General features: G+C 40.3%; 1 protein-coding gene across 2 annotated transcripts in view; it reads left to right on the forward strand.

Moving 5' to 3' along the window:
- bcl11aa (BCL11 transcription factor A a) overlaps positions 1 to 12,312 on the forward strand; it is a 65,901-nt gene extending 53,589 nt beyond the window's left edge. For both annotated transcript variants that reach the window (XM_042502062.2, XM_042502063.2), the window contains exon 3: positions 6,430 to 12,312. In XM_042502062.2, coding sequence (XP_042357996.1) covers positions 6,430 to 8,678 — 2,249 coding nt within the window. In that variant the 3' untranslated portion in view covers positions 8,679 to 12,312. The remainder of the gene's footprint in view (positions 1 to 6,429) is intronic.
- Positions 12,313 to 27,673: the final 15,361 nt, after the last annotated feature.

Below are 27,673 nucleotides of genomic sequence, written 5' to 3' on the forward strand. Positions count from 1 at the left end.
CCCTCACTCCCTGTATGCGTACATAATCCTGTTTCAGGGATGTTCCATTACCTCAATTACTATCATCTCACCTAGAGGTGGACCCAGCCAAGGACACCATCGGAGAGGCACCGAAGGGTGGAAAGAGAGGGGGAGAGGATGGAGAAGATGGGGAGGGAGGACTGTAACGGAGATGGTCCTACATAGCACAAAGAAAGTAAGAGATGGAAGACAGGAAGACAGAGAGAGGAGGATAGAAGGAAGGAAGTGATAGAGAGAAATTAACACAAGGAATGGCCAATAAAATGAGAACAAATTGAGACTATAGTAGTGGATAAAATCGTATAAGGCCAATAAGATAGTGGTAGGTCTGTCCGAGCTGGTAGCCAAGCCCTGGCATTCATTTTTTGTTTCCCAGCTGGCCGGAGAAGGATGCAATGGTGGCAATCCAGCTAATTTACAGGACAGAATGACTGGCTGAAGAACAGACCATTATGCAGGCTGACGTTACGAGGTGGCTTCATTAAAGAGAATTTATTTCATGTAAATGTGTGGCTGGCCTTATGTGCTGCTTTCCTAAATGTGCACTCCTAAGTGTTCGGTAAAACCACAACAGGCCCAAAATATCGATCAAATTTTGCTTTTCTAGAGTATGGGCAGATGTATGTTCGTATGTTCATGGATGTGAGCACTTTGACGAAATTTATGTGGTGCAGACATTTGGACCCTGTATAGTCATGTGTGCTCACAACAGAAAACAATTTGCCTCAAGTACCTCACTCTGCTTCCACCATATAAGAACCTTTTTAGATTATGTGAAGAAGAGAGGATCTTTTTTTAAAAAAAGTACCTTTTGCAGTGTACCATTTTACCTAGTTGTGCTATTGTGAGCATCATAAATTGAGCAACTTCTCTTGTACTGTAGTTGCTGTTTGTAGAGAATAACACTTATTACCGTGACAAGCATTAGAACACAGGAGACATTTGAAATGATAAAGTCAAGAATATGTAGAAGGGAAAACTGTTCAATAAAGCAAAAATCATATATGCTGTAAAATGATTAAAGTTTTTGGTTAAAGTAAGTGTGTAAGATTTAGGGGGATTTAGTATCAACCAGCTGAAACTTCTCCCAGTTTGAATCTCTTCAGTGTTCATCATTATGAAGATTTTAACCAGGAGCTGAGTAATCTGCAGAGGTCTCTTTGTCTCCATAACCTCATAATTCTAAGGTGGCGGTATGGCTATTGATACAATTTGATGCATTTAAAAGTGTGCTTGATGCTTCCGGAGCATTTTGGCCTCAACAAACGCCCGATACAGTGTGTCTTGTCGCTTTGCACTGGCTGTATTTCAGCTCCATTGACGGCCATTGGATCAGAGCACTACACTTCCCTTCTGAGAGGGATGGAGAGAGCCAGGGGAAGTTGCTGCACACACACACACATGCACTCTCTCCCTGTCCCCCTCACACACACACACACACACACACACACACACACACACACGCACACACACACACACACACAGAAAGGTGTCGTGAAACATGAGCCTGCACTGCCTTGCTGCCTCCCTCTCCCATCTCGCTCCACATAAGTGTCCAGGCAATGCCCTTGGCTTAATAGGGCTTAATGCCTGTGCTTGTCACTGTAGCATGGCTGGTATTGAGTGGTAGGACATTTCTGGAACTGTGCGTGTGTGTGTTCTCCAGAGTCTCACTAGTGTCTGTATGGCTCTGACATTTACCCCAGGTAAAGAAGCGGATGCTATTATTTACCCCCATCCTCCCTCCTTCCTCTTCTCTTCCTCAGTTCCCCCTCTTAACATTCCTGCTGTATCCAAACTCCGAAAGTTTGCGGCAGGTATTTGTCACCTCTATCTAAACTTAAACCAGAGGGATTACTTCTCCTATCTCATCTCTCTCTTCCCCCTTTCTCTGACTCTATCTATCTTCATCTACCGTTCTCCATTCCGCTTTCTCACTTCATTTTTCTACCTCCCAGTGGTGGAGAGTTTGCCTAATGAAGTGGCTGATGGGAGTATATTACAGAGAGACAGAGTGGAGCGGTCGCCTACTCTAAAATCCATTAACCTTACAGTTTCAATCAGTGTGCAGACAAGTCTGAGCTACGAGTCAAAAAGGAGCGTATTAGCTCGAGAGTTACACTATTGTGCCTTGCACTTGTTTTTCCTCAATATTTTGCCCACATCTTTGTCTGAAAATATGGCCCTTCTTTTTTTCTTAGTTATAATTGTGCTGTCAGCCTCTAACGATGCAAAACAAGCCTTGTTTTTGTCAACTGATAGTATTCTCTGGGGTGAAGCTGTTGTAGTTGAATTGGGGATGAAACAAAAAAAATCTTGGCCCTGTGCATACGCAGCATCAATCGGCAGGCTTTCAATACGTCCATTGTCACACATGCATTAATAACTGAGTCACTTTCACATTTATAGGACTTGATTTCAAGAGAGGTTTTTTTGGCTGCAGAGTCAGCACAATCACACATTTGGAGACAAACTGTTCTTTCATTTGTATATGCAGACACTGAGCATATGACCTCCACTTATTATTACCTCCTGTCATTTGAATCATTCCAGATGTGACCAGTTAAGCCATAGAGTTGATCCTTTGTGTATATAATAATACAATAATTAACTATTTGCCGACTGAGAGAAGGCTTTCAGGGTGGCTGTGATACCTTCCCCTTTTTACAGTTATATTGTGAATCTAGAGTGACTGTAATTTTGACTGTGAATAGGCACTTATATGATGTACTGCATCACTTTAGAAAGCCCCTTTAACTAGAGTACAACAATGACAATTTCCTCAATAAAACTGTGTAATTACATACAAGAGCATACTTTTTTAATAAATGGTGTTTAATGCAAAAAATGAATATAAAAATTACAATTCAATAATACAGACCCTGTTGAAGCTTCCTCGAGACCTGATTTAACAAAGTTCAAGGGTCCATCAAGTTCATCATGTCCATCCCCTTCTCAGAGGGTTAGAGGAGCCTGTTCCATTGATAGCAAGTCCATAAAATCCTCACACCAGCTCTCCATGCAGAAACAGTTTGATTTACATTGTTTCCAATACATTAAAAATTATTTGCTTAACTAATAGGAAGACCAGTACTATCATACTAACTATGTATCATTTTTGTTAACCATTTTCATACCTGGTATAAAAGTTACTGGACAAGGTCTGATATCCATACTTAAGAAACATGAAAAGTTATTGGTAATATTTGACAATGCAAGTGCATCAGCATACCATTTAATCACACAGCCATGCCAGCACAATTCGGATAAAGTATTCTTATTATTCTTCAGTGTGCTGCGGCCCTGTGTATTATCTTTATTTGCAAAATCTTTTATCTAACACATTTTCATATTTAGTACTATTTCTAAGTGCTTTGTTTCATTGTGTTGTAGTTACATACCCATGTCACGTTCCTGCTGTACTGTAGCTTGGAAGTTGCTGTTTGAGGAAGCAGAATTCATCCAAATATATGTATATTTACAAGACTGCAGATATGGATGGAGAATTTTTTTTTTCTCCCAGAAATGTGACTGCTTCATTTAAAGCAAAAAAAAAAAAAAGCAGATCCACACCACATATCAGGTCAATAAAGGAAAAGGCCGCCCCCATGCTGGATAAATGATATTATATTATATTACATATTCCCATATGAAATGTAATATGTGCAGAAAGGATAACCCATCTAATGATTCAACTGAATTGGAAAAAGTGCAGTTTTATTGCCAATATTATCAGTGTCTGGGATTAAAGTGGTTTAAAAAGGGGGGAAAAAATATGAATAAATAAATGAAGCCTCCCTGGTCCTGATAATGCAAATGATATGCACAGGTTAGATCCGATGCAGGTGGCCACAATTAGTGGTAATTTGTGCCGATTTTAATGATCCATAATTTAGCTTCCTTTCCAAACCGTTGGTCATGTGGGATGAGTGTGTGTGTGTGTGTGTGTGTGTGTGTGTGTGCGCGCGTGTGCATGTGCTGAGAGTGAGACGAAAGAGATGGTCAGAAAAAAGGAGTAGAAAATGAAGATTTGAAGAATCTTCCACATAGTGAAATGCATAGCTGGACAGGACCTCTGTCTCCATACATTTATGTAGTTGAAGTAAAGACACATCAATAAAATCTTTGGCGGTAAAATCACATATTTGTCAATTTAAATGAGTTGTAAAAGTACATATGTAAAAGTGTTTATGTACTTTATACAGTCCTATAGTATGGCAGACATTTTTATTTTAAATACACGCACTCTCAAAAGCACATACACAAATGCTTCCTTTGCAGATGTGTTAAATCATTGTTTTTTGTTTTTTTTTTTACCACAACCTCTTTGACTCTCTCTTTCTGGCTATTAGAGGTAAATTGCAGTGTGCAGATGTATAAAAGCCTCCATGTAAACCATGACATCCTTTTAGTATCACTGCTAATTTGTCGTATTCATTCTGCCAGTAATTAGCAAGCGATTCATGCTATTTATTTATTTATTTATTTATTTATTTTTTTACAACCCACCTTACCTGTTTACATATTAATGGGATGTTTTGTAAGTTATTGTTTATAACGCATTGCGGCGAAATAGCTTTTTACCCTCCCAAAAAAATCATCTCAGATAATTAGCATCAATATCACGACCCCTGGAATGACACCTGTTTATTTATTCTGATTTTGGAATAATATTGCTGCAACTTTTGACACTGCTGGATGTTGATATAATTGTGGGGGTTGTTATCCCATCAATGATTGTATTTCTACCCACACCTGTGAGGGAAAATATCAGCTTTAATCAGAATTTGAAATGTGGCATGAAGGATTTTAAATATTTAGATTTTTTTCAACAAACTTGATATAGTTTGATAGTTTGGGGAAACATTTTTGGTAGTCTTAAATGGATTAAGATTAGAGTTAGGGTTATTGGCTTTGTTTTTGCTTTTTCTCAGCTCTTGTTTCAATCCTTTCTGCAGCTTTTTGCCTAAATATGTAACAAGCATGCTGTAAAGTCTTAAATTTCAACCTCATTTCATTTTTATTGTTAATGACGAAACCCAAAATGTGACAAAAATGTCTAACCTTATTATTTTCAAGTATGTTTCTCTATAATTGTTTTTGTATCCATTTGTGTCCTCATGTATGGATGTGTATCTCTGCTTGTTCACTTTGTCAAGTACACCCACATTGCACTGTGCTTAATAGCAAAATGCTCCGCATGGCAAGCGACGGGGGTTTGTCTGTCATCTAATCTTGTAAACGAGCTGATGGCCGTCCGTTTGGTCCCCCTAATGAGATTACACATGCACTGCGGGTCCCACCACAGGTCATCATCGCCGAGGCCATTCAAAGGCAATTATTGTTTTAAATGTTCCTCTCGTCACCGTCTCAAAATGACTCAGCATGCTTGAGTGAGGAGAGAAGCTCTGAGGGGGTTATTTTTCCTCTCTGGTCGGAGCCAAAATGTTTTTACACTCCTACTGTTTTACTTTCCTCGGGTGGATGGTGTGCCCTGTTCTGTCTGTGTGAATGGGGAGTGTGTGTATGTGCTTTTGTGGAGTGATCTACGTTGGTAGGAGTATGAACACTGCAAAAGAATACGACTAGAATAAAGTTTGCATGAATAAATGTGCATACAAATGATTTTTATTCTTTTGTGCAAAAAAAGAAATGATTTCAGAGTTACTGATTGGGTTATACCGTAAAATAATAAATCACCAACCTTTTCTCAGCTATATTACTGTAGAAAAAAATATATTTTTCAGGGTATTTTAAGCATATTTTTAGGCTTTTATGCTGTTGCTGCAGAACTGTGGAAGCGGTAATTTAAAGGGCTAAAGGATTCTGTTGCCTCTCCTGCATGTGAGTGTGTGTTTGTCAGCGGGCCTCTGTTTTGGTAGATCAGTGGGAAGTGGTAGTCCGCCGGGATAGCCCTGTTTCTTTGTTCTCCTGCTGACAATGGAGGACTCACAGTCAGTCTAAAGGGAGAAATTATGTCCCAGAGCAGTCTGTGAGAAGAACAAATGCGCACACACACACACACACACACACACACACACAAACTTCTCACATGCTACTCATGTGGGGCATGACCTCAATAACAGCTACTGTTGTATTTGCAAAGCCCTCAACACGATGTACCGACCACTTTAAAAGCTGTAACAGTTAGGCCTAAGGTTCAAATAAAAAAATTGGATCAGCCAACTTGAAAAGAGTTGTCCTTCATGGATTTTTTTTATTTACAGCTGTGTGAACTCCAAAATTAACAGCGCTGCAGCATGTAAAAAACTAAAACTGAAATATGCAATGTATTACAGCTGAACAGATTTCGAAATTGACTTGTTCATACAGTAATGCCTCATGTTAAAGATGTTTAATTGATTTTGAATTCCCTCTTACCCAATTCTTTCTTCTCTGTCACAACAGGTAAAGAGGAGCCGACCACCTACACCTGCACTACATGTAAGCAGTCATACGGCAGCGCCTGGTTCCTGCTACAGCATGCCCAGAACACCCACGGCTTCCGTATCTATCTGGAAAGTGAACACGGCAGCCCTCTCACCCCACGCATGGGTGGGCCATCCTCCTTGGGTGGGGGCGCAGATTGCCCTTCTCAGCCTCCTCTTCACGGCCTCCATCTGCCTCCTGATGCCAGCCCCTTCAACCTTCTCCGCATTCCTGGCTCGGGCTCAGGTGGAAGGGACAGCGTCGGAGTTGGGGGTGGAGTCGGTGCCGTTGGCGCTGCTGGTGGGGGCCATCATCAGCGTTTCCCTCCCACGCCACCCCTCTTCAGCCCCCCTCCAAGGAACCACCTGGACCCCCAACACCTGAGCCCAGAGGAGCTGGCGCTGGCAGCCCACCACCCGAGTGCCTTTGACAGGGTGCTGCGCCTCAATCCCCCTCTGCCCCTGGACCCGCCTCCGACAATGGACTTCTCGCGGCGGCTAAGGGAGCTGGCAGGCAACACCTCAGGGTCCACTCCCCCGCTATCCCCCAGCCGGCCCAGCCCCATGCAGCGCTTGCTCCAGCCATTCCAGACAGGAGGTGGAAGTGGAAGCGGAGGAGGTGCAGGGGGCAGCAAACCTCCATATCTTGCCACCCCACCCCCTCTTCCAGGCTCCATGCAGTCACCTGTGGGTTCTCAGACCACTCCTACTACCCCTCTCCCCTCAGCAGGGGCAACTCCTTCCTCCACGACCCCCTTGAAATCAAAGTGTTGTGAATTCTGCGGCAAGGCCTTCAAGTTTCAGAGTAATCTAATAGTGCACAGGCGCAGTCACACAGGAGAGAAGCCGTACAAATGTCACCTGTGTGATCATGCTTGTACACAGGCTAGCAAACTGAAACGCCACATGAAGACACACATGCACAAATCGTCCTCGCCAAACACGGGCAAGTCAGAAGATGGTCTCTCAACAGCATCCTCTCCGGAGCCTGGCACCAGCGAGCACCTTGGCAGTGCAAGCAATGCCCTCAAGTCAGTGGTGGCCAAGCTTAAAAGTGAAAATAACCGCATGCTGCGTGAGAATGGGGAGGAGGAGGAGGAGGAAGAGGAGGAAGAAGAAGAGGAAGAGGAGGAGGAAGAAGATGAGGAGGAAGAGGAAGAGGAAGGAGAGGAGGAAGAAGAGCAGAATGGAGAGAGGGCAGCCAGAAGAAACAACAATAGCTATCACTTTGGGCTGAATCTTGAAGCAGGACGTCAGCATGAAAACAATGGTGGTATCGGAAGTCGATTGGGAGGAGTCGCTGATGAGGGGTCTATCCCTCGCTCACTCCCCGAGGTGATGCAGGGAATGGGCCTGGCTGCTAGCATGCATCACTTCAGCGAAGCCCTCAATGCACATAAACGAAATGCCATGGCCCAGGAGAACCACCTGCACCACCACCTCAACCGGGACCATCACCACAATCGCGAGATGTGTGATGGAGACTCGGTGTTGGAGACAGATCGTGGGGAGGAGGGCTCTGTCTCGACAGTCAATGGGCGGGGAGCATCCCCTAATGAATCTGCCTCTGTAGGCCTCTCTAAAAAACTGCTTCTGGGAAGCCCAAGTCCGCTCAGTCCTTTCTCCAAACGCATCAAGCTGGAAAAGGAATTTGACCTGCCCACTCCCACAATCCCTAACACGGAGAACGTCTACTCCCAGTGGCTGGCTGGTTATGCCGCCTCCCGACAACTCAAGGACCCTTTTCTGAACTTTGGGGATTCCAGACAATCGCCCTTCGCCTCTTCATCCGAGCATTCTTCAGAGAATGGTAGTCTGCGTTTCTCGACTCCTCCTGGGGAACTGGACGGCGGGATGTCGGGCCGCAGTGGTACAGGCAGTGGGGGCAGCACACCACACCTTGGGGGTCCTGGGCGGCCCAACTCCAAGGACGGCCGCAGGAGTGATACTTGTGAATATTGTGGCAAGGTGTTCAAGAACTGCAGTAACCTGACTGTGCACCGGCGCAGCCACACAGGGGAGAGACCATACAAGTGTGAGCTGTGCAATTATGCTTGTGCCCAGAGCTCCAAACTTACTCGCCACATGAAGACCCACGGTCAGGTGGGCAAAGACGTGTACAAGTGTGAAATTTGTCAGATGCCCTTCAGTGTCTACAGCACCTTGGAGAAACACATGAAAAAATGGCACAGTGACCGTCCTTTGAGTACCGAAATAAAGTCAGAGTAGAAGGCCGAACTATGGGACCTTTTCCCCCGCAGCTATGTCCGCCATTAGTCCCCTGTTTATTCCCAGCCCCTTGTAGATTTGCCCCAACCCTAACACTCCACTTCCGCCAGTCTGGTGGAAGCTTAAGACCATGTGCTCTGCACCAGCACACCCCGTTTCCATTACCCATTGAATGCATGATCTGTATCGGGGCAATACTCTTGCATTGACGCAAAACTTCGAGCCTTTCTCTTGTGCAATAATTTACATGTTGTGTACTATTTTCTTTTTTGAGTTTTCCTTTTCCATTTTTAAGAATTAGTCAGCATGCATAGTATGTTTTTGCTAATCAAAAAAAAAAAGAAAAAAGAAAAGAACTTGTCCCTGGTTGGTTAGATGTTGAGTAAATGTGTTGCTGTTTTTCTCTTGTTCTGTTTTTTTCTTTTTATTCTTCAAAAAGAGAAAAGACAAGAAAGATACATCCATGCTGCATACATTCTGTAACACATATCATGTACAGCTTTGTTTTGTAACATGGAAAGTGAACAGTCTTTGACTTGACCCTCTTCTTACAACCCTGGAAATGCACTCATCCTGATCTTTCTAAAAGACGGCATGTTCACACAGGGTGTAAAAAAAAAAGCATGCATTGGCTTAACGACTAAACTGAAAGTAACAACAGCCTACAAATTTCTTTTAAAAAGACAAGGGTGTGCTAAGAATTCAATTTGTACTATCATTTGGTAGAATAAGAAAGAGTGCCTTTGATATCTCAAGACTGCATTGGCCATAATCTTATCTGGTATAAGTTTGGGGTCACATTAGATAAAGCTAAAAGGTTTAAGCCACCCAGGGAAGGTCCTTGCATCAAGCACCTGACTGCTCAAATGGACTGTGACAACTCATGATGAACGATCAGAGAGTTCTCGTTAATCATCATTTAGCTACCTATTACATGTTCAATAGGCTATCTTTAATGTGTGGATTTCATGGCAAGCATGGTACAAGCAGTATTGTGTATATCTGAATTATTTGTAGTTTTGTTTCTGGTAAGGAGGTACTTTTGAGATAAAGGTAATCTGTAATGTACAATCTTGAACTCGAGGGATACAGCGCATGGCTGAGGAGTGTCATGTGTCTGCGTTAGCACAAACCTACGACGCTGTTTCGATATGTCAGTGTGTGGAACAATGCATAAAGTAATATATGAACGTCAAGTGAGGCTAATCTTATTTGAGAGCATTGAAATAACTACAAGCTAGACAGACAGAAAGCTACACAGAACTGGAAGCTACGTACATATTACGGGGATAAGAGGCAATCTCTTTCACTTTACATTTCTGGTATCAAAACAGGGTCATTAACTATGAATTGCATAAAAAAGAAAGATTTGCAAAAAAGAATGATCTGTACTCCAGGGCTCTTGAAAAGAGTGAAATGCGATAATTTTAATCAGTATGCATAGGCTAATGCAGGGCACATTTCTTTGTTTGCTGTTGCTTTTCAACCCAAAAGGAGAGCTTTTTTTCCTTGTTGAGTTTCATTCAAGCTGTTCCTAGTATAGCACTTGTCACTCTGCCTGAGAGTAAGTACCGACATCTCTCTTGCATTTTCCCACACTGATGCAATGTTGGTACACGGGTTGAGTCTAAAAGCTACATTGTCATTTATAGAACATGAAGTGCACTGTTGCAGTTTTCCCAGTTTACAAGTTTATGCTGAAGGGGAAAAAGCTGTTGAAATGCTGTCAGATGATGAGGGTCCCATTGTTAAAAGCAGTAAAAGATGAGACACATAATCTGTTGCCAGCAACTCCACCCTCATGAACCTTGACCTTTGTACCCTTGCCGTTTCAGCTTTGACCATTTGTCAATTTGTTACCCCTAGAAACCCCAGTGCTTTGCCTGGGCTGAAAATTCACCTGTCGGCAAGGTCTGTAAATTAAAAGGTTTGATGAGTGTTACATACGTAACCAGTGTTCCCACATTGTCACAGAATGGACTAAGTTCACATTGGCCAGAGACCCACAAAACCTCTTTTTAAGGAACTGCATTGTAACTTTGTCTTCATCTTAAACCTGAATAATCTATAGACCTTGCTGGCAAAACAGACACTCAAATCTTGATGCTCACACTGCGAGAATCTGTTTTTGTATAAATCTTCCTTTAATTATAGATATGAAAATAAACGTTTTTGCAAATAACACTTCACTATCTTTTAGGGGAAACTGTATTTAAGTTTTGTTGTCGTTTCTCTTTTTCCTCAGCGTCTTGGTGGTGTTCAAGACTCCGATCACAGTATATATGACATGATAAAAAGAAAAAGACGAAAAAAAAACAAACAAAAAAAAAATCTGTGATGGTTTTGTATTTTATTTTGCCTTGGCTCTTCACAGCTCTTCAGGTTGAAATACAATTTGCATTGGGGAAAGGATTAAGATTATATATGAATATATAATAAAGAACTTAAAATATAGGAAAATGCACACTCATGTCGATTCCTATGCTTAAACACATTTATGGTCTACTTTTTCTGTATTTCTAGAATTGTATTTGAATTCAATGTTCACTTAGAGTAGGCACTATAGTATTTATATTGAGGCTCGTATTTTTAACTGTTGCTTGTTCTCTCTAAAGGTATTTACCATACCTTTTTTTGGTAGTGGAAAAAAAATCCCAAGCTGCCACGGTATATTTTTTTAATTTGGCAGGATAATATAGTGCGAATTATTTGTATGTTTAAAGAAATAAAAAGAAAAACCCCATAAAAAAGCAGCTAAAGTATGTGGCATTGGGAGGCGTCACGGGCCATCAGATGGCCGCCGCTCTGTTTCCTGTCCACAGAGGTGGTTGTACATATCTTCTTTGGTTTTTGGTTCGGACCTCCTTCCCCTCCCCCTCCCCACCCTGCTGCCATTCTTGTATGCAGTAATGCAAGCTGACGTCGGCCTGTTCTGTTGTGTGCTTCTGTCTCTCTCACCCCTCCCACCTGACTACATTCCAACATCTAGAAGAGAGGAAAAAAAAACGAAAAAAAAAACTTCATATGCAGTACATGGATTACGAAAAAAAAAGCGTCAAAATAAATACATTTAAAAAGAAATTAAATGTTTTGCAGTTTCTTTTCATTGCCAAATACTAAATGGTGCTTTATATTTAGATTGGGTATACTTTCATATGCAAAGCATATTTAAAAATGACCCGGGGGATGTGGAGAAGCCTGCTTGAGTTGAGACTTTTTTGTAAATGGCAATGCGGAATATTTTGTTATCAGCCTTTTCTATTCCTATTCTGAGAGCTGTTTGTTGTAACTTGAACTTGAACTTTATCTTTTACTATGGGAGTTACTATTTATTATTACCTATATGCTCTGTTCAAAACAGAGACATGGAATGGATCCTTATTTTTGGTTTCTTATTATTTTATTTTTTATTTTTGGTTATAATATAATTTTTTTTTCTTTTGTAATGGTGGCCCATGGTCATTGGACAAACCGAGCTCTTTCATTTTTTGTTGTACTTTTGGGGTCTCTGTTCAGTTGTATTGGGAAAACCACTGTCTGTGTTTTCTGGCAGATGTCTGCATAATCCTGTTCACACACCCATTTTGTCCCTTTATCGAAAAACAATTAATAAAAAAATGAAAGTATAACGGCACTTGTCGCTTATCTCCACTGTGTGTGTCAAGTTAAAATGTGTGCATGAATGTTTGTGTGTACCCACCCCCAACCCCCTTCCTGGAGCCTGTTGGTATCGACTACATGTTTCTATTGTAAATATTTATTTCTCATAAATCACTTCAAATTAAGTTTTCACCAGTCAGCAATTACAGATTGTCCCCTGCTCTTAACTAACAAACTTAACATAGTTCAACCCTCCTAAGAATATGTGTGTGTGTATGTGTGTAGTATGTGTGCATTGTAGGTGTTAGTAGTGACCTGTGCAGAATTCTTAACATGCTTTCTCTAATCAGTCCTCGGTGTCTTGCGCTGCTGCTTGAACTCAATGAACTCCACCCCCAACCTCTCCCTAGCCTTTGGCCTTGTACTATATGTACTTTATGACTATCTGTGTGTGTGTGTGTGTGTGTGTGTGTGTGTGTGTGAGAGAGAGAGAGAGAGAGAGAGAGAACTGTCGTTGTCTTGCCCAGGAGGTGTGGGTGGGCTGAACAGGTGTATATGCAACTTCCAAAACACCTGTGTGTCTGCGGTGTCATCCTACCTGTTAGTCAAGACAGCCCAGTGGTTTCATTGCATGCCTGTTTGTGTGTGTGTGTGTGTGTGTGTGTGTGTGTGTGTGTGTGTGTGTGTGTTTGTGTTTCCATCATTTTCACATAGTTTGCACGCTATCTCAGGGCACATATGTGTATGCATGTCACTCCTCAAAAGTACAGTACTGTATCTGTTACTGATAACAGCTGTTCACTATGTGCCTTTTACTCTCAGTCACACACACACACACACACACACACACACACACACACACACACAGTATATGTGAAGGTGTATATGCTCCTTCTCTTACAGAATGTACTTGAGTAAATATCATTATGGCCCGTGTTTGCTCAGTAGTCACAGAGCCTCATAAAGCTGTCAGGATCAATCAGCACTATGTCGACCAACCACCGCACCCTGTTCAGTTTTCTCACACACGTCAAGTCTCCTCAGAAAGCATCAATACACCTGCTAAGGGAAATATAAAATTCAGTAACTGCAGTCATTAAAAATGATTCAAGGTATCATCATTTAGACTAAGATAGAAAAAAAATAAAAATAATACAGGTTTTCTATTAGATTTTAAAAGAAAATATTACTGTTGTTTTCCATTTTTTTGTTCGGCAGGATGACCTTCGTGATAATGTTTAAAGCTGCACCTGAACTCATGGATGAATTAGAAACAGACCAGGCACAGGCCCAGGGGCCGAAAGAGTCAGAGGCCCCTTGTCATCACCTTCAAAATGTCACTCAAATTAAACAACCAAAAAGAGACTCAAAATGACTAGAAAAATATGCAAAGGAACTGAAATAAGACACAAAACAACTACAAAAATACACAAAATGACCCAAAAGAGATACAAAACAACTACAAAGAGACAAAAAACACAAAAAAGACACAAATATACCCCTATCATACACAACATGACCTAAAAGAGACACAAAGTGTATAACAAAGAAACACAAAAAACCTCGAGGACAAAAAACATGATAACAAAGAGACAAAATGACCAAAAAAAGATACAGATTTATATAAAAGAAAAACACAATAACTTTGAGGAGATATAAAAAAAACTACAATGAGACACAAAAGAACTATAAATACAAACAAAACTACCAAAAAAAAGACACAAATTTTTCCCTAAGAGACACAACATGACCTCAATGAGAAATAAAACGATTGCAATGAATCACAGAACAGCCGCAAGAACATACAAAATCACAAAGAGAGAGGTTAAACAACAAAGAGAGGTCAAAACAAAGTCTGTGTGTGTTGCTGTTATGTAAGAAAGGTGGCTTGACCTTTTGCACGTCTTTGTCCAGGGGCCAGTTGTCTCAGTGGCCGCCCATGCCTGAAGTGTCGGATTTTGCTCACACTGGAGATGAAGGCCTCCCAGACATCTTTACAAAAGGTCCAATCACAGCAGATTCAAACAGACGCTCGGATTTACAAATATTACACCAAAGACTCCAGAATACACACAGTATTATAGAGAACGATCAAAGATGACCAGTGCACGTTACATTTTCATCAAACAGAGCTACTAGTGCAACTACTTTAGCTACTTTATGATAGATTGTGGTAAGTACCCAACAGCAAGAAGTGCGTGAGTTATCATTGGCTATGCTTCATATGTCATGCACATTTATTTCATGCACGTGTATGAAACAACACAACTTTGGATGATGTCTTAACTGACAGCATGCTCACTGCTGCCAGTTTTGCAGGTGGCAGTCAAAGAAAACTCAAGCTGAGTAATTTTGGAGACATTTTTGTTCTCATCAGGGAATACCTGAAAAAAAGAACAATATATCATAAATGTATAATGTGTCATCATGTAACAGGTTGTGTGATATCCTAAAATGCACACACAACAGCATTTCTGATGGTATACGAATTTGCGCCCCAAAAATGATGTTACGGTCTTAATGTACAGTTACGTAATTAACATACAGTTACAGAGGTTAGGTTAAGGAAAAGAAACATGGTGAGGATGTACCCTAAAATGAGTCAAAGTAAACACACACACGTCTCCAGGAGACAGTCCCGGGGGAAAGACACAGAATGACTACAAAGTGTAACAATTGACCTTGAAAGAGACACAAAACGGCAATGAAAAAAAACAATGAAATGACAAAAAAGACACACATATATATCTCAAAGATGCACAAAATGATCTTCCAAGAGACACAAAACGAAAACAAACAGATGCAAAGGAACTACAGATAAACACAAAATGACTCACGGAGACATAAAAGATCACAAGAAATTGCATAGGCACCACAAAGAGACACATACGAATTAGCGCCCCATAAGTGATGTTACGGCCTTAATGTACAGTTACCTAATTAAAGTACAGTTAAGAAAGTTAGGTGTAGGGAAAGAAATATGCCGATGACGTACCTTAATATTACTCAAAGTTCACACAGTTTTAACAGGAGAAAGTCCTGGGGGAAATCCCAGATTTTTGTGACCCATCAACCACCCCAACCAGCGTCCCGCTCAAGACTTCTTCCATGTTTACTCCCGTCAGTGTGCTGGTCATGTGATTGCAACTTTTCAAAATATTTTGGCTTTGTGAGAATTTGGGTGCATTACTTTTCGTTGGAAAAAACAGTTTGTGAGAATGCCTGAAATATAATAAAAAATAGTGATGAAAATATAGCAAGCATGTTTTGTATCTCATGAAGAAATGCTTACTTTGTAGGATTTGCAGATTTTTAGAACTTGAGGATGGAGTAATACTTTCTTCTGCGGCTGCTGAGGTGCCCTTGACCAAGGCAGTGAACCCCGACTGCTGCAGGAGGAGTGCAGAGGAAGACTGTGGTTGTACTGGGCAGCTCCCAGGTGTGCATGTGTTGCACTGTTATGAATTTAAAACAGGGTGTTGCTGGAAAAGAGCACAGAACTCCCTGCAAGAGTAAAGACTGCGAAAGGTCACAAAGAACATGTGTAACTCAAATTTACTTTTTTTATGCAACTTGTGCTTCCTTGAGGAGATTCAATGCTGCGATAGGTTCAGGTGTGTTGGACATGGGAGGACTATAAGGGTTTATTCCTCACCTCAGGACCTACAAGTGGCAGCAGTTTCCTTTTTACTCCCCGTTAAACAATGTGACCAGCCACCAGCAGCACCGCCCGGGCAAATAAAACAAATCAACACCATATTTTTTCTTACTTCCTCTCTCTCTCTCTCTCTCTCTCTCTCTCTATTTCTCCCGTAGCCTCTTCTCTCTCTCTCCCTCTCTTTCTGTGATAAATTCATTGTGTTATAAACCCATGAAGCGTTCAGGCCTTTTCTGCTTTACTAAGGCTCTCCTGTGCTGGTTTATGTGAAAAGCATAATGCATTTGTCACCGTTATAAAATCTATACAACCATGACCTGCAGTCCCCCATAAACTCCCATGGATTTGTCTTTGGCCTGCAGGGTTAACAATAAAAGATTCTCCAAAGAGAAAGCATGTTTTCACACTGCTTTTGTCACTGTATGGCCTTGGCGCAACACTGTTCCAATGGAATCTAGATAAAGGGAAGGAATGTATGTGTGTGCGAGTGTGTGCGTGTGTGTGTGTGTGTGTGTTTTGTCTGTCTTTCTTCCAACAGGGTGTACTTTGCTATCTGTGTACATAAGTGCATTTTGTCTTTGCGAGCCTCAGTCTGAAATACAGAGGAGTAGCTACTTCTATACGTATTGAGCGGTTTAATACATGCTGACCACTGCGGTCTATAGGAACTGGCTGCAAAGTAAATGGCTCTTACTGTAATGGACAATCATTGAACATTACTTAGCACATATAATGGCCACAAGGCCAGTCCGGCATGTAAAAAAATAAAAAATAAAAAATGCATTCAAAGCCAGTAAAGGAATAATGCATGGACATTGACCGCCGTTGACCACAACACACTTAACGCCCTTGAGTAGGAGTTACAATTTCAAACACTAGCTTAAGAACCGCAGAATGAAACTCTGTGCATTTATCTAAGGCGAAAATAAAGTTTATCTCTGACCTCATATCAATTCGTGGTGGCAAGGCCGTATGAGTGACTTGAATAAGCTCAATTTTTGCATGCTAAGACAAGCTACAGGGCTGCCAAAAATAAGATTGGTCAAAACAAATAACACAAAAGGGATATATATATGCAAACTTCTTGGCAGTTGAGCAATGTTTCTTAAGGGATACTTTTACTTTATGTGGGTCTTGTTTTTTTCACATCTATTAGTTACAATAACACAGTGGTAGGAGCACATTGGTTTATTGAAGTAAGGAAACACCAGCCGTGTGAATAGGACAAATTGTAAACAAGACAACACTTAAGCAAATTAGTATTTATTTAGGAGCTAAAACCAAACTTTGGCAAATATGGTCAGCGAACATTAAACAGGGACACTGTGTTCTATGTTAACAATAGACCGTTTAAGAACTGTTTGGCTGTGTTTTCTTTTCCATATCGCCTAAGGATTGCTAACTGTTTGTTTTTTAAAAATGCAAGGAAAAATACTATCTGAATCTGTGGTATAGACACTAATGCATACTTCTTTTATTAGTAATTACAGCATATAGTCCAATATTCTAAAATGTCCTTAGTTATATTTCGGTAGAAAGTAGAAAGAAACCTGTTATGCTGCAACAGGAAATCATGCACAGCCCAAAAATAATCACTGTCAAGTTATGTGTGTGGTTTGCACAAGTGGTGTTACCCCAGCTAGCAATTTTTGGTTCTAAAAATGTTCTGAGAATGATTCAATGCAAACAATACAATGTTTAGGTACCATTTTCACCACTGAGATTTCTTTTAGTTCCGTGCGTTGTTGTTAAACTTAATATAACATTCTCTATAAAGATTTAAAAAAAAACTGTTAAAAATGTTTTTATCTCATTTTATTTTTTATGGTTAACGTATCACATTGCACACATTACATTTTCATTTTAAAAATGGTCTGTAATCTCAGTCCATTTTTGAATGTTGCGTTGAAAACGTTCTTCCTTTGTTCTCATGTAACATTGTGGGAACGTGTTATAAAAAAGAACATTCTATGAATTGTCACCTGTCAACATCACCAAAACATTTACAGAATGTTGCACTTATAATGTTGGATCTTAGTCAGCATTTAACCTCACGGGAACCTCATAGGATTTAAAATGATAAACATCATTAAAATGTTCTTTGAACTTCAGACTTTTTAGATTTTTTTTTTTTTAAATGTTATTGCAACTTGTAGGTAGCCAATGAGTGTAGGTACCATCAGTGTCAAACACTGTACTGTTGCTCTATTTCATTTCGTACAAATGTATTAAAAAGTAAAAAGTGTTATGTATTTTGTAATACTAATGACATTATAGTACTTCTGTAAGTATTAGTATGTCACAAAAAAATATTGTGTGCACTTGTAACAGGTAGACCTGTGTGATCCAGCTCACTGAGTTGCCTTCACAATGACCTGTGAGTGTGGTTTTGTGTTGTGTGTGTGTGGGGGGTGGAGAGAATGCTGTGATCGCTGGGCTCTGAATCAGGGTGATTGCAGGCAGGTGTGTGTGGGTGTGCCTCCTCACTCTGGGTATTTAAGCGTGTGTGCCAACACTGCTGCCTCTATTCTATGTGCACCTCTTTCTGCAGACAAGGGTCTCATGCCCAGTCCACACGTACACATTTATTTTTGAAAAAAACAACCTTTTCTATGCGTTTTGGCCTTTCATAATACACATTTTTCGATCATTCATTCGATCAGTGACATTTCTGAAAAGTCTTTCCAGGGTGAAGACATTCAGAAACTTTCAGTGTTTATGTGTAGACAGGAAAAATCCGGGGCTTGCCTCCTTTGTTTGACATCAGAGTGTGCGTCGTTATCTCCACCTGGAACACACTGCATGCCTGAGCAGTGTGTGACGGCAACCTCACCAAAATGTTTCCCAATAAAATTCCCCATGTCAACTACTGATGGGATTGTTTTGACACTGGAGTAGGAAAAAACGCATTTTTTAAAATTATCCGTGCCAAACTTATCATTACCATGAATCCTTTAAAACCTGAGCAAATTGATTTTTGTTTGTTTTTTGGGGATATATCCTGTTGCCATACCACTATTGAAAACACAAAGAACAAAACACAAACAAAAATGTAGTTCGAAAAAAATGTATCTGAAAAAAAATATAAAAAAGCAATCATGAGCATGACCCAAGAAAGTTGTAAAAAAACAAACATATATATATATATATATATATATGTATATAATACATATAATACATATTTTTATATGTTTTAATTAACTAAAGTTATTTCTTTTTCCATTGCAGAATCTTAAATAAAATATAATTATAATTTTTAGTTTAGTTTTCAGGTTGTTTTTCACGATTTTTGCATTATTTTCTTATAATCCTCCTTTCTTTTTTAAGACAAACAATTTCTTGCAGTTTATTGGACATTTCTCATCAAGTTGGTTATTGTATTTACCCCCCGCGTTTTTAAAATATATTAAACTAATTTGTTCCATTTTTAAATGGCCAAATAGCTTATGAGTGGTGCCTGACTGTAACATAAGAAAACTGATATGAATCCAGGTTTCAAAGGGTTAAGAATGGCGGCCAGAACTATGAACAAAAGAATTGACTGCAGTATTCGACACATTAGCTGCAGCTTGTTAAAGAATGCCATCGACCAAAGAACACCAAAGTACTGCAGAATTTTTCTTTCCTTTAAAAACATTCGGTGTGCGTCAGTGGATGCATGTTACAGTCGGAAGTTGTGAAAGAGAAGTCAGGAGGTAAGAGGTCAGAGTTCATGTGTTTATTGCTCTACTCTTTATCTGACCTTGCATCTGTTATGTCATGGTGTGGCCACACAGACTGTTTAGACTATTCACAGAACAACCTTCGAAACATTTCTGTGATAAGAAGCTGTTAAATCTTGTGCTGAGTCTGAACTCTTTGAAACCTGAACAAATTGGCTTAATTTCTTTCAGAAACTTGGAGAGAGGGCAACAAGCAACTTAAGAAGAAATGGCCCAAAAATTAGCTAGAAAGTAGTAAAAACTTAGAAGAAATATACCTAAAAGTAAAAAAAGAAAGCCCTAACCCCCCACCCTTCCCCAAACAAACAAGAAAAAAACTTTGACTGCTAAAACCATCAATGCATTTTAAATTCATATTTAAATATAAAATCAAGGGTGGCACGGTGGCGTCTTGGTTAGCGCTGTTGCGGTTCGGTTCGTGGGCTGGGGCCCTTCTGTGTGGAGTTTGCATGTTCTCCCCATTTCTGCATGGATTCTCTCCAGGGTCTACGGCTTCTGGCTTGCAAGGACAAAGCGGTTACGGAAAATGAATGAATGAATGAATATATAATCAAGACAATTCTAAATGTTAATGTACATATGTGTATATATATTGTCTGTATATATATATAATATTGTCTGTATATATATATATATATATATATATATATATATATATATATATATATATACAGTTGCTTTTCTCGCCAAGTTACTCTTTACGCTTTTTTTGCAATTTTTTGATAATTTCAGATATTTTTTCCCCAGTTGTTTTAAAACATCTTGTTAGCTCGTTACCTGCTTTTCTTATGTTTGGAAAACAAATCAACCAATTGTTCTCAGGTTTCAGAGGTTTAAGTTAAAGACATCAGAGTGCTGCAAAGAAAACTGATGTCGATCCAGGTGCTGAAGGGTGAAAATCATTTTTGTAGAACTTTGACTTTCTTTCTGATCAAACCCCAGCAGCCTCTTTCTAAATGTGAATATAATTCGCAAAAGCCGTATTGTGTGACTTCATGACAGAAAATCTAATCCGGCTCTTGCTCAATCACTGCTCACATTGATAATATTGTCACAATGACCAGTGCTGTTTAAATCAGTATTAAGAGTAGAACAACCCCCACCCCAGACAGGCACACACATGCTCTCTCACACTGCTGAGCTGAGGCGTAAGAGGTCAAAGTCTATTGATAGGCCATCAGTGCTGGAATGCAAGGTGTAGAAAAAAGCAAATCAAACAGAGCACGGCAGGTATGGTGACTTGTGTCCATTTTCCTTGTCTTCCCTGTCAACTTTGCCATAATCGTGTTGAAATATGTTAAAAACTGTATGTGTTGAGCGTTTTGTAACTGAGAATGTCAAGGGTTGAGGAAGCTGTGGGAGGGGAGGGCTGTCTGGCCCTGTGCGGGGTCATAAGGTCAGGGGACTAGGCTTAGTGGAAGAAAAGAAAGCGCCCTCCCTCCCTTTTCTTCTCTTTTCATTCTTTCATTCCTTCACTCCACCCCGGACTTGGTCTGAAGTTCAAATTCATTGTCAAAGTGAATGTGAATGAATGAAAGAATGAAAGAATGAAAGAATGAATGAATGGGATGGGGGAGGGTCAGGGAGCAAGCACAGCAACATGTGTCAGATGGGCATGCTCTGCACAACTTTACACATGGTTATATAAAGCTCTTAAAATGTTATATTAACTAGTCAATCTCTAATGTTTTTAAAATACAGGGTTGTTTGATTTTAAATATGAGCGACCCCTGGTAACCTTAAATGACTGGGGAAATTGTCAAGACAGCTATATTTATAATTATTGCAATTATATATTTAAAATTTATTACAGAATTTTTTTTAATTAATATTATCAATAATACCTTTTTTCAGAAAAAAAGGTATTATTGATAGAAAAATGAATGTCTGTTTAACTGGAAATGATATTGAGAATTTCCACAGATATTTTCACCTGTTTACCTTGTCAGACAGACACATCGCTGAATACAGGAGCTGCTTGTTGTTTGTGCTACCACAGTAACTTAGCTTTTTTCTGTTTTTATGTGACTTTGGCATCTGAAAGGGTTAATTGGGATTCACCAAAGTAACCCAAAAATATAAAAGTTAATTAACAACAAAAAACCCCCACCCCTTTAAATCCTGCTAACATGCTTCTTTGTAGCTGAATGTTAGAAAAAAAAATCTCACTCATCAACTATACAAGATGATGTTCTGCATTATATCATCCTCCCTCACTGTGGTCGAACCCTGCTGACCTCATAGTGACAGCAGGCGGCTGTAAGAGCTATACCGCGCTTGGATCCTCCAGGGTCACAGAGGGCATCTCTCTGATCTCTGACCCCAGAAAGAGGCCTCTCGGCCTGGCCGGGCCAACGGAAAATCCCTGGGGCCTGAGCTGGATAAAAGGATGTCCAGGAAAGACATGGATTATCAGTGTGCATGTGTAAGGGTATGTGTGTGTGTGACGACATGCCCTGGAGACTCATGCCTGTCTTGTGTAACCAACTTCAGGACATACACTCGCCAACACACGCACGTACACACACACACACACACACACACACACACACACACACACACTCGTTGAGGTTATGGAGGTTAATTGCAGCTACACAGATGAGGGGGTTGGGTCACCTTTGCTGGAAAAGTGTGTGTGTCTGTATGTGTGTGAGAGAGAGAGTGAAGGAGGGAGAGAGAGAGAGAGAGAGAGAGAGATGGGACACTGCATAAATTAAAGATGTATTAATGTGTGTGTAGGAAAGACACACACACACACACACAAATCACACACATGTGGTCAGGAGGACATTGTGTGTGAGGTTGTTATGTCTGGAACCAATGTGTGTTTCTGTGACCCTACTGCATATCTACAGGGCTGTTACAACACACACACACACACACACACACACACACACTTCCACCCTTTTCTTTAATCTCTTCCACTCCTTTTCCTCCTGTGGGTTCATATGTGTGTGTGAAAGGTTAGAGGTCAACCTGCTGGTTTGAGGCTTGGGTTTCACATGACTGAACACCTTTGTTGCGAGCTGCAGGGCGAAGACTAAACGTGTGCGTTTGTGTGTGTGCGCGGTGAAGTGGAGGCGTACTGGGTATGTTGTGTCTAGTTTAGCGTCACAGCAGACCCAGACAACACTGCAGCCCCCTCGCACAGGTCCAAGGTTTGATGTCTGATGGGTGCCGTGTGATCGTACAGAAACGTGTGAATGCATTATGCACAATAGATTTTTTTTAACAACAGCTGCAGGGTGAGTCTGTTGGTAAAACTTGGAGTGCCTCACTTTGTCTTCAGGAGCTGCTGCGTCACCTGAGAGAATTTATAGAACCACTGCTAAAGAACAACTGTCCACATGCTGTTAAAAAGTGTTTTACAATATAGACTCAGCAGGAATCGGTAAATTTGTGCTCTATTTGAGCATGACAATGGCCAAATTTGAAAACAAAAATGTTTTGTATAAGCAATAGACAAGCACAGATTAATACATATGGTGGACGTATGTTTTTTTTTTCTGAAATTTGTTGCTTGAAACAATAGCAAGCACACAAAACTTTTAAAACTATTTATACAGCACATTTCATTCCAGGCAGAAGCACAGTGTGTTGCACAAAGTGCAATTTACAAATAGCAAAGCTGTATAAACTAACTATAAAAGCAAATCAAATCCATTAAAAATAAAAAAAACCCTAAAATAATAGGCAGACAGACCAACAGGTTCCAGTGGCATATAATAACGCTGCGAACGGGTCTGTCCTGTGTGTTCTTTGCTGATAATGTCCAGCAGCGTATCGTGTGGACGTGAAAGTTGGCCTTTGATGTCATGATCTTACACTAAAAGCACTGTAGAAGTGGTCATATTTGACTTCGGAATGAGAACAGGCTTGCAACTCACATCCAAACAATCTAAATTGATAAATGACACAATAGGTATTAGCAAAAATATGTGTTTTTTACTTTTTGGAATGAATTGTCCCTTTGAATTCAGCTTAAGGTATTTTTTTTTAAATTTACACTAGCCTCTGTTCACTGTCCAATTTATCTAGCTTGTTGCTGCTTTGCATTACAGTTGAGCCCCTTATTTTGACAAAACATGCAAAACACCATCGCTTAAACATCCCCACAGGCTGGAAATCACTTGTCAAGGCTCAAATATTTACTTCCACATCCTTAAACTAGCCAGGTCCTGTTTAATTTCTGCTCCTGCGGATATGAACAGGTTGGTTAGACACTCCAGGTGTCATCATCAGTATTTTCTGTCCTTCAGACTGTTTATGCTGCAAAGAAAAGAGGTAACACTGGCTTGTGAAACTCTGAATCCACTGACTCTGAAGGCCGGTTGACAAAAGTTGGCCGTAAGTCCTGGCCTCGAACGCTGTTAAAGTAGTGTATTCTTACTTTTCTTTTTCTCCCTTAAGCAGTGTATTTGTCTTTTCAACAAGCGCTATTTTTGACTTACAGGTGGAGGATGAACCTGATGAGGTGGCTTTTTCTCTTTCTGGGTCATGGAGGCGTAACAAAAAGAAAGAAGGGGAGAAAAATAGAGAGCGAGAGAGATACACTGTAAAAAAGGTCAATCTCATTAAATCGTTAAGATATTCTGAGTTGGACACACGTGCTTACGTACAAAGTTTTGACATCAACAGAAAAATCGAGTTGGTGGATTATGGTGTGAAAAAAACTGGCTGCACTGTTTGCATTTAAAAAACATTTCACAGAGAAAAGCCCTGCCTCCATGCTGCTGGTGGACAGCTGGTCTTTGCACCATTCTCTGCCACCATGGATAATACAGCTGCAGACTATCTACTGTCATAAGTAATTAGTGCCCCTAGATAAAACGGCACTAATATCATAACCATTTTGAACATTGTTTTTAGAGCATTTGTTTGCAATGCTAATATAAAACAATGTTGCCAGATTGGAAATGTTAAACTGTCGTACCAGAATCTCAAAATCATCGTATTTTGAGAAAAACAACTTGTCAAATATTGCTGCTTGGTCAGTGGACTGGACACCAGGTGCCACACACACATTATGTCAATGTACGCCTATGACATGCATTACGTCCTCTCAAAGTACACATCTGTTTTCACAGAATATGTGCAGTTTCCGCTTGTTAGATGCATACAGTCTTTTTCAAAATAAACTTAGAACATTAGTAAAACCAACCTGCTCTCATCCCAACTCGTCATATGTTGCTGCTATGAAGTAGACTTCTACATCTCATATTATGCTCTTGATATCCTCTGGTGTCTGATATTGATGTTCTGGGATGCCGCTACAATGATAACAACAAATGCACATGGTGGGATGACATTGCATGTGGCTATGTTTAGGTAATAAAAGCACCATGGATGCATGCAAGAACATCAACAACAGTAAGGTGCAGAAAAAAACATCACATTCAGACGGGAGGCAAACATCAGACTCCCGCATGAAATTTTGGGGTCCACTCCTGGGGTCCTATAGGGACTGTCATGTTCCATATATTAAGTCATTACCTGCAGTGTTTCAACCTGATGCATCATGTGAAAATGTCAAGTTCTGTCATTAACAACTGACCGCCCTTCATGTATCATGCTGACGGTGCAGGTCCCATCCAGCCACCTGCTGGCATTTAATAACACCATGATTGGTTCTGTCTGGCCACTGTCTTAGCTGATGCCATTCAGTGGTGTATCATACGGACACAAAAGGTGGCTTTTGGGATATTACACCAGAAGTACTGCAAAACGGGTGATACTTAGATGACTTTGGATGATGTATTCTGTTGTTAAAACATTATCTTATCTCATTATCTTTTTTCAAAGGAAAAGTACAGTTCCTGCCTGTTAGATGCAAACAGGCTTTTTTTTTTAATAATCTCACAACATTGCTGAAACACCCAGCATTTACCTTTATTTCATTGTACAACAAAAGCATGTGGTTATGTTAAGAATGAAACATCATGTTTTGGCTCCATAATCACACAGGAAGCAAACAGTAGGTCCCAGGTGAGAGTCCATGGTTTGTTCGACCCATCCACCTCTCCTCCCATCTGTTCTATAGGGTATTTCCACCTCCTTATAACATTGTCACCTGCGGGTAGTTGTAACTGACACCCCCCGGCAGCGTATCATACTGTCACAAACGCTGCTTTTTAGCCTTGGTGTCTAATGCTGAAATCACTGACCAAGCGGTAGTATTTGATGAGTTGGGAATGAGAACAGGCTGAACTATCAGATTATTAGCCCCGAAAGTTTTATATAGTGACGAGTGTACCTTTAAGATGGACATTTCTTTGCAGTGCATAAGAGTATGTGATTGTAAGAGATAGAGAGAAAAGAAGTACATATGTAAGGTATACCTGTCCCATCCCCTCCGGCCCCCCTGATTGACCTGTTCTACTGGCCCATCTGCACCTTTGTACACACACAAGATTACACATGTAGGGCACACACACACAAACACACACACACACACACACACACGCACACATCTGTTATCAGCCACACCCACGGTGTTGAGTGACATCACAGGGATGCTAGAAGGCTCTTTGCAAAGTAAACACACATACACAACTGAAGAAGCACTCAAATATGTCTTGCAGTACATGTCATCCATGCAGGGTCATTCGAGTGCATTGGTGCATTATTATCATTCCAAGACTAGTTTGTGAGACCTATGTGCAAAGGTTATTATCATTGCCATCAGGTTTTAGATGACTGACAGCTTTAATCTGAGTCTATTATGCTGCTGAAGGCCCATATGCTGGAATTAGTTATGTTAGGATTATCAAACTATAGACAGATACATATAAACACACGCAGGCACACACACACACACACACACGCACACACACACACAGAAAAAGCATGTGATCATTCTCTCTACTTCATTTTCTCCTCTCCATGTTTCCCTACTTTCATCTCTTCTTTCCATTCATCCGCCCATTCAGTCTATTAAAACACAGTAACAAAGTAATGATAGACTGATGACAGCCCAAGCTGATTGTGTTTATTTTCATCTCTCTCCCTTTTTCTCTGTGTGAGTGTGTGTGTGTGTGTACTTCAAATGAGTTGAGGCCAGCTCCACTAAACTAGGCACCATTTCACTGTAATAACAGTAATCAGTTTGGCCCATTTTAAATAGGACCAAAGTGAGTGTATTGTTATGCTCAATTACTGTTTGTGGTTAAGTCGTGCACAAATAAATACATACACGTGTATGTGCTTGATTCCATCACTGTATTTGTGCTTTTTGACTGCCTAAATACACAAATTTTAGGGTTATGGCAGACCTTAATCTGCTTGTTTTTATTTGCTAAAAACAGGAGACCAAGAGAAACCAACAATGTAATGATAAATTGGTGGGTGCAACATGACCTACAGTGTTTAATCAAGAGAGGGGAAAACAACCACCAATAGAAATAAAACTTAATTATATTTTCCAAAAGAAAACTGCAAGTTGCATCCTCATGAGAACATGAGTTTCATATTTGTTATGCAGCTAAATGTTAGGCTACAATGGGGAGTGTGTTGCCCCTGTTTTTAAATCACTGTCATTTAAAATTTTGACAACACACATACTGAGGTGCAGATCTTTAATCATTTAGAGGGGTTCACCAGGCAATTATTTTATCACTTCTGTAAAGTTTAGAGACTCACAAGAGACAGATAGAAATTGTTCTATGTTCTGGTTTAAAATCCTCAGTTCAGGGGAACAATCCTCACTGGAAAAGCAGCACTGTCTTTGTAAAAAAACAACAACCACTGTGGGGAAAACAGTGACCGGTAACTGCAAAACACTAACATTTAGTGCCTAAAAAGCTACTGAAAAAACAATGAGGGGAAGGGATGAACCAGCCATGTTTGGTGCCTTAAAATACAGCAGTGGGCTGCTACAAACACCCATGTTTGATGCCTAAAACACTACTTGAAAACTGGTGACAAGTCACTGCAAAACACCCAAGATTGGTGCCAAAAATGATACAGAAAAAACAGTAACAGCTTGCTAAAAAACATCCATATTTAGTTCTTAAAAA

This window comes from Plectropomus leopardus, chromosome 13, assembly GCF_026936395.1.
Source record: "Plectropomus leopardus strain MGB_pleo_1.0 chromosome 13, ASM2693639v1, whole genome shotgun sequence".
Lineage (NCBI taxonomy): Eukaryota > Metazoa > Chordata > Actinopteri > Perciformes > Serranidae > Plectropomus > Plectropomus leopardus.